Consider the following 8716-nt stretch of genomic DNA (forward strand, 5'->3'; position numbering starts at 1 on the left):
TTATGACTGATATCACAGCAGTGTACTACTTGTTGATACTGTCACTAATTGTAAGACTTAGACTCGGACCGGATCATTTAGACTGCTAGAGGTGTCAGACTCAGTCCTGGACCACGTCTTTGAATGAAACCTGGATTAAGGAACATATTGTCCATTCTGGTTTTTCATGGGGTTTATTCAGTGTTGGGGGAAGGGACAAGATGAACAGATGGAACCGACACACGGCCCACGACCTCCTCCCCTCCCTCTCCTCCCTCCACTTGCTGACTCTCTGCCTAATCTGACTGGGACGGGGGGGAGGGTTGAGGGAGGGCACCGGGCTTTCACCACCGTCTCTCCTCTCCTGGCAGCAGCCGACACAGCCGCAGAGCGAAGGCATGTGGGACACGAGCAACAAAACCACTCCCTCCCTCATGATGCTGCTAACCCGGGGCCCATCCTGAGGGTCTCGGCTGCAGGGAGCCCGGTTGGACAAGTTTCACTGCTAATCCAGCAGAAGGAGCGTGTAACGACAACCTGCTGGACTCTGGGGGCGTCCTTCTTTGATAGGCCTTTCTGAGGTTCTCTTCTGGCCTCCTCGAGGATGTGAGGATCTTTGTAGACTCTTTGAGGAAAAGCTGTTTGTGCTCGGAGTTCATGGCCAAATGTAGAGTGGTGGTGGCCGAGGACAAGCTGTTCAGAGGCACCATGTCAGCCTCGCAGGGGATGAACCGCACCAGCGTCTACAGCTACTTCCTGAACATGGTGGCCTATCAGGTGAGAGCTGGTGAGGAGCCCAGGGCCAAAAGGTTCTGCAGAGGAGAACAAAAAGTTTTCTATCCGGTAAAACTTTTTGAAACTAAACTTTCAGTAGTGACGATGCTGGTCGAGGGGATTAAATATTCATGAAACTCGAGGAATATTGTTGGTCGTTTCATGTGCATACTTTGAGTGGAAGAAGAAGTTAAATGATTTGTGGAAGTAAAATTTGCATCACAGCAGTGTAAAATAATTTGCTATGGAGGAGGAGGGGGAAAAGCAAACATCTTTTTGTGCTGCTGGGCTGGATTATTATGACAGCTGGATTAATGTGTAAGGAGCATTACAGTGTTGGCTCTAATCACCTGGACTCATTCTTCACATGTTAAATAATAACCTGAAAGGTATCCAGTACCTGCAGTGTTACTGTGGTAAAACAAAAAGTACATAATATCCATTCATGATGACACTAGGCTGAATATAAACAATGACTGTGGGAAAAGGAAGTTCAGTAAAATAAAGAAAAACTACATTTCAGGATTACAGAAATCTAACAACATATCAAATACATTTTTCATTCATTCCACCTTTATTTATCCAGGTTAGTCTCATTGAGGCACGAGGACTCATTTACAAGAGAGACCTGTTTTAGACAAAACCACAGATAAGGTACAGACAACAATAAACAACAATAAGATGCAAATTAAATTAAAATAAAAGGTGGTGTTATAAAACAACATAAATCGCCGATACCGATACGATACTTTTAAATAATTACAGTGAATCTTGATGACATTTAAGTGTTTTGTGATTTTTCCTTCGGCTCATTCATTAGTTAAAACCCAAGATAGAGTTAGGCCAAGTGTATAAGTAAATAAAAATACTTTATTATAATAAAAGTTTTTTTTTCTGAAAAAATAGAACAGTATCAAAACAATTCCCCCCATACCTTGTGATGGCCGGATTTTTTCCTTAAACAAAGTGCACAGAATGATCACTCAAGAATAAGTTAACACATTGTGTTCAGAAACTATGATAATTAAATAAAAATTATCCCTTCTTTACACTCCTTTTCTGGATTTTTGTCTTAAATAAACAGAGAGTACAAAGTTATCACACACACATATATATATATATATATATATATATATATATATATATATATATATATATATATATTATAAAGGAATAAAACCAAATTTCTTCTCGTAAGTGAATTTCTTTTCTGGGTTTGAAAAAATAATTACAAATCAAAAATAATTTGTGAAAATACAATAAATAAAGTGTAAACAACAAAACAACCTCCAAAGCCTTGAGTTCAAATAAATTTCCCAGAAGCCTCTCTGAGGGCCCTGCCTGCCTTTGTAAAGTTGCTCTGTGCTGTGACTGACAGTCGGCTCGCATCTTTGATGAAAACGCAGCAGTGCATACAGGAGAGAAACTGAAGCTTGTCTGATGGATTCCTTAGATAGAGAACTTTACTAATTGGCTTTTATGTGAATGTTTCTGTAAAGTGCCCTGAGACAACTTTGTTGTGATTTGGCGCTATATAAAAAAACTGAATTGAATTTAAGCTAAAGTATCGATCTCATTACTTAACCATGTTGGTATCGATATTATCTATATTTGGATCGATCTGCTCACCACTAGTGGACAGCTTCAGATCTTGTTGCAAAGTGTTCCAGGATACAGGAGACGAGAAAGGAAAGGCCTTTTTGTTGAGTTCAGTCCGCACTGATGGAACACTGCAGGTAATGATGGCCTGAGAGCGCATGTTGTAACTGCACCGACGACGTGACATGTAGGAGATATAAGAAGGGAGCAGACCAAGAAGTGATTTAGAGATGAAAATGTACCAGTGAGAGTCTACATGAAGTTAATGATGACCAACTGACCAAGGAGTACAGAGTGCAGTGATGGTACGGTAGTTACAACCAGTTATGAATCTTAGCGTGCCATGGTAGACAGCAACCAACTTCTGCAAGGTGCTGGCAGGGGCATTCATGTAAATAATGTCACCATTGTCAATGATCGGTAGGACGGTAGTGGTTACAAGGCGTTTTCAGGCATCCGGCGTTAAACAAGATCTATTTCGGAAAAAGGAACCCAGTTTTAATTTCAGTTTCTTTATCAAGTTTTTGACATGAGGCTTAAGAGAGATGTGAATCAGTTAAAATTCCCACGTATTTATAAGAATTCACAAACTCAGTAGGAACTGCATGCGTGGATAAGATAGGAGGAAGGATTGCTGGTACCAACTTTGTGTTATGGAAACAACATTCATTTGGTTTTACAGAGTGGGTCCTAAGACTGAGCCTTGTGGTACACCATTATTGACAGTTAAATAGCTAGAAGAAGTACCAACATCAAAAACACCAGAAGAAAACTTTATCCTGGTATTTTAATAATATTAATTAAAACGTCTTCATAAATGTTTCAAACATGACTGGTTTATCTGAACCTGGTTTATCTGGTTTATCTGAATCTGGACATGACTGAAAATTGTTGGATTGTATATCTGGATTATTGAGCATGGACTTTGTTGGTATGACTGGTTTATGTTTTTTTGTGGCCATCGTTGCTGTGAGTTGTTCACTTTAAGTTGTGACCAACAATTCACCATAATTTGCTCCTTTAAACAATTCAGGTATTTTTGTTTTAATTAAAAATATGGTTTTAGTCTTTATAAAGGTTTGCAGATAATTGACGAATAAAGCAAATGAACAAAATGAGGTTCAGCTACAACACCATACTGGTTAATTTCTGCTTTAGTATGGGATGTACTCTGAACTGGGGGTTTATGCAGATTTAAGTTATAAAAAAAAAGTATTTCCACTTGGTGGTAATAGTTATTGAACTCCTTTGCATCTTTTTGTGTCAGTTTTCTCTCTGTAAAACTAATTTCTTTAGGGAGAGTTTTTACAGTTCGGACAAGGACATCGACTCCAGTTTCCACAGAAATGTCACAAAAGGTGGCATGTCTGTGAGAAATGTCTTGTCTCAACATACAGTGGTATATTTCAGTCTAAAACTCATGAGAGGTGGCGGGTGATATGCATTCCTTCTTTTAATGTTACGTCTTTGTTATGTCTTGATTATCTACCACAGAATTGCATTTTATGAGTTTGCACTTTGTCAGTACTTTGATTCATCGATACAGGAAAGAAGAGCAGGGAGAGAGAAAGAAAGAGAGAGAGAAGATTGCTACACATTTTATAATCAGCTGCAAGATGTTTGTCTGTTAATTAATTAAAACAACAGATTTGTTGATACCCTTAAACAGATTATTAATCCTTGTGTTGTAGTCATGTTTCAAACTGTGTTGGATCTTAATAAGTATCACGGGTGCTTTCAAGCTTTGTCAGTCATTCTGTCTGTTTAATGGGAACAAACTCATCACTAGGTAGTTTGGTATCATGTGCCCCCCCCCCCCCCACACACACACACACACGGAGAAAACAAAGAGCAGAGCTGTGAGGAGCTCAGAGAGAAGATTAGAGAGCTCCATGTTAAAACGAAATGCTGCAAGACCACCTCCAAGCTCCTCTGACCACAGCTGTCAAAATTTTTACTAAGTTCAAGGTTCATGAGAGAGTGACCAACTCCCAGAACGTGGATGCAAGAGAAAATGCAACCCCATGTTAATTGAACAGATAGTGCAGAAGGTATAAAAAGAGCTGGTGGAACTATCTACAACAAGCGGTATATGGATGTCCCCCATCACAGAGGGACGTGAATAATGAGTATTTGTAGTTTTCCAGTGATGACATGTCCAAAGTTATGTTCTCTGATGAAAATCAATTTTGCATTTCCTTTGGAAATCAAGGTCCCAGAGTCTGGAGGAAGAGAGGCACAGAATCCATGTTGCTTGAGGTCCAGTGTCAAGTTTCCATAGTCAGTGATGGTTTGGGGTGCCATGTCATCTGCTGGTGTTGGTCCACTGTGTTTTCTGAGGTCAAAGGTCAATGCAGCTGTATAACAGGAAGATATACGTATATATGTATATACATATACTTTGTACATACACATATATATATATATATATATATATACATATATGTATATATATATGCATATATATGTAAATATATAAAATATATCAGTATATATATATATAAGTATGTATGTATATTAGTTATAGTATATAGACTACACTGCATTATGTTATCAAATCAACATTTTTCATCAGATTAATTTTTTCTGCTTGTTCTCAGATCAGATTCTGTCTCTCTTCACTGTTTCATTTGGACCTAAAAATAAATTTACTTTAAATTATCTTTTGATTAAACTTTATTTGGTCTAGTGACCCACTCTGTTATTGTTTTATTTTTTTAAATCCAAGAGATTATTTCATGTACAAAGTATATATCAGATAATCTCACTGTAACAACTTCACTCAGTGAGCAGTAATCCTGCATGATGAACCTGAAACTAGGTCACTAAACGAACATCTCTGTGTACGAGCCCAAAGAAGTTTCAGCATTTTTATTTTGTTTTAAGACTAATTCAGACACGCAAAAAGATTTGATCCATATAGACTAAAATAAAACTTTAATCTGTTCAGCAATAATATTTATGAAATTCTCTAAATGTATTTGTACCTTTTAAAATAAAGTGATTTAATTGATAAATTACAAAAAAAATCTCAGTCTTATGCCTCAAACATCTGGAGTCCTTTGGGGTGGAAACAAGTTGTTTTTCAACAAAAACGAAGCTCTGAAAAGGAAACAGACCTGAACGTTAAAACGAGTAATGAAAAAAACAAACAAGAGAGTTTTCTACACAAAGGCTTAAGAGCCTCTGGTCTTCCTGCTGCTGTACATCCCATCAGTCAGTGAGTCCACATCTTTGTGAACATTTCGAACATTTTAACGTTTAAAAATGGACAAACTGTTTCTTTAAGATGGATTGACAGAACAAAATCATTTAGACTCTGTTCACAATTAAAGATCTGTTTTAGTTCAGTCTTCTTTTAGTGAAGTGATGCTGATATCCTTCAGATTATAATAATAATAATAATAATAATTGATGAGGACTCACTGCACTGTCATGCAGGGGTAGGACTGGGAGGGGGGCTGAAGGTCCCTGGGGAGGGACCCTCCCAACACCTGGAATGAAAAGGTAAAAGAAAAACAACAGAGAAATATAACTTTATTGTCTGTCCCACTTGTCAAGTTGTGACCCGATGAACTGGACCGACCTGCAGACTGAAACATGCTGAGTCAGCTCAGGCATCAGACAGATGTGTTCGGAGCTTTGGCCTCTTTGGATTTAGTTCAGGATCAGCAATGATGGGCTTCCATCCAGTCCTGATTCCCCAGAATCAGAAGCAGCCAGATGTTGTAGGACTCAGATTAATCTGCACCAACCATCCAGCTGCCAAACACCAGAATGGACCTTTTTGAACCATCCAGACTGTCTGACCTGCAGAACTTTCATTTTGTACATTCAAGGATAGAGTGTTTCACACCTGTTGAATATGTTTCTGCTGAAGCAGGTTCATTAAAGAGGACAAAGTGTGACTGAAATGAATGCAAATATTTTTTATTTAACCTTTATTTATACAGGTAGTCTTATTGAGTCATGAGGACTCTGCCTGTTTTAGACAGAAAACAGAGTACAGACAACATTACAATAAAAAACAATGAAAAAAGTTATAAAAACAGTTACTGTTAACAACATGGTCCTATTAACAACACGATCCTGTTAGCAGTATGGTACTGTTAGCAGTGTGATTATGTTAGCAGCATAATCCTGTTAGCAGTGGTCCTGTTAGCAGTGTGGTTCTGTTAGCAGCATAATCTTGTTAGTAGTGTGGTCCTGTTAGCAATGTGGTTCTGTTAGCAGCATGGTACTATTGTAGAGGAACATATACCTGTGATATATTATCCATAAATTAAACGGATTCATTCATTTTTCTGGACTGAATAATATCGTGCATTGAAATTAAAATGTAACATGAGACGTTAATTTTCTTTGACCCATCAAATGAATGCGGTCATTTATTAGCAGAATCAAAGTTCAACATCAAACATTTACATTAATTTGGCAAATTGGTTTCAACAACAACATAATTAATTAGCAAGCTTTCAGAGACCATACGGCCATGGTATCTAGGTTCAAGCTTTACAACAGACATTTCTGAAAATATCTGGATTAATTACTAGCAGCAGCACGGTGGCGCAACTGGTAGAGCTGCTGCCTCTCAGCGAGCAGGTCCCTGGTTCAAACCCCGGTCCAGGGGCCTTTCTGGGTGGAGTTTGCATGTTCTCTACGTGCATGCGTGGGTTTTCTCCGGGTACTCCGGTTTCCTCCCACAGTCCAAAAACATGCATGTTAGGCTGATTGGTAACTCTAAATTGTCCCTAGGTGTGAGTGAGAGAGTGAATGTTTGTTTGTCTCTATGTGTCCCTGTGATGGACTTGCGACCCGTCCAGGGTGTACCCCGCCCCTCGCACAGTGATTGCTGGACATGGGCACCAGCGACCCCCGTGACCCAAAAATGGAATAAGCGGGTAAAGAAAATGGATGGATGGATGGATAATTACTAGCAAGATAGAAGAGTTTAAAGATGGAAATTGAAGGGAGTTTAAATGGAGAGAGATGGGTGAAGATGTATGTATCTGTATAAGATGTAGGTCTGTAGCCCAGAACGACAACACGCTCCTTTTGGATGCAGCTTAACCCACGGTACACTTTGGTTGAGATCGACTCTTTACCTTTGCAGATGATAGTTTCGGCGTTGGTGTAGAGTTTTCCTTTCAACTCTTCCAGCGTCTCCGTAAGAACCGCTAAACCTCAGGAGTCGTGAAATCATCCCAGAACAGACTTCTTCATAGTTCCTCTGAACTTCTCTCGTCCAGCTTAGTTGCAGTTGTTCTCCAACATTCTGCATTCCAGCATTCTGAACTCTGCTGCTCTCGGAACTAACTCACAGCATTCTCTCAGCGTTCTTCTCCCTGAACTAGGAAGTGTTAAACCTTTTAAAGAGGTCACTTCTGGTTCATTTGAGAACTTCCTGATTGGTCGATTGACCAAACAAGGGTGTGTTTTAGTGATGTAAGAGGTTATTAAAAGTCAAGGGAAAAAGATTAGATTGTTTAAGAACAGACAGAAGATGTTATGAAGAACCCAGACTTCGTGGAGTCAATTCTCTAATATCTTTCTGTAAAAGTTAAACATGACATTTCTTTTCCAGTAAACTTGCAGTTGACCGAAACTTGACCTTTGACCAACTTACACAACTTGCTCATTTCAGACAGAAGATCAAGAAATTGAATCATTACTCTGTAACACATTCTAACTTGATTTCTACTTTGAATGAGGATTAAAAAAAAAATCATTAACTGTTTCACAGTTGATTTAAAATGAGTAGTTCACTTCAACATTTAAAATGGTTTGAACTAACACACTTTGATTATCAAGAAAATAGCAATGATAATAAAAGAGAGAGTGTTCTTTCAATTGATCAGTGCAGGACACTTAGGAAGTCTCTGGATGAACTTAATCTTGTGTTTCTGGACTCAAATCAATGAAATACAGTTCTTGTCCCAGGAAGGCCCTCAAGGCCAGATTTGACCTGAGGCTTAGTTCACTACACTGTTAACAGCGTAGTTTTGTTAGCAATGTGGTCCTGTTAGCAACGTGGTCTTGTTTGCAGTGTGGTCCTGTTAGCAGAGTGGTCCTGTTAGTAAAGTCGTTCTGTTAGCAGCATGGTCTTGTTTGCAGCATGGTCCTGTTAGCAGCATGGTACTGTTAACATCATGGTTCTGTTAGCAGCATGGTCCTGTTAGCAACATGAACCTGTTAGCAGCATGGTACTGTTAACATCATGGTTCTGTTAGCAGCATGGTCCTGTTAGCAACACGATTCTGTTATCAGCATGGTAATGTTAGCAGTGTGGTCCATTTAGCAATGTGATCCTGTTATCCGCATGGTAATGTTAGTAGTGTGATCCTGTTAGCAACATGATCCTGTT

General features: G+C 38.9%; 1 protein-coding gene across 1 annotated transcript in view; it reads left to right on the forward strand.

Moving 5' to 3' along the window:
• The first annotated feature begins 600 nt into the window (after nt 1-600).
• serinc4 (serine incorporator 4) overlaps nt 601-8716 on the forward strand; it is a 49395-nt gene continuing 41279 nt past the window's right edge. The window contains exon 1 of the mRNA XM_037694677.1: nt 601-756. Coding sequence (XP_037550605.1) covers nt 637-756 — 120 coding nt within the window. The 5' untranslated portion in view covers nt 601-636. The remainder of the gene's footprint in view (nt 757-8716) is intronic.

This window comes from Nematolebias whitei, chromosome 2 (assembly GCF_014905685.2).
Source record: "Nematolebias whitei isolate Nwh7 chromosome 2, NemWhi1, whole genome shotgun sequence".
Classification (NCBI taxonomy): Eukaryota; Metazoa; Chordata; class Actinopteri; order Cyprinodontiformes; family Rivulidae; genus Nematolebias; species Nematolebias whitei.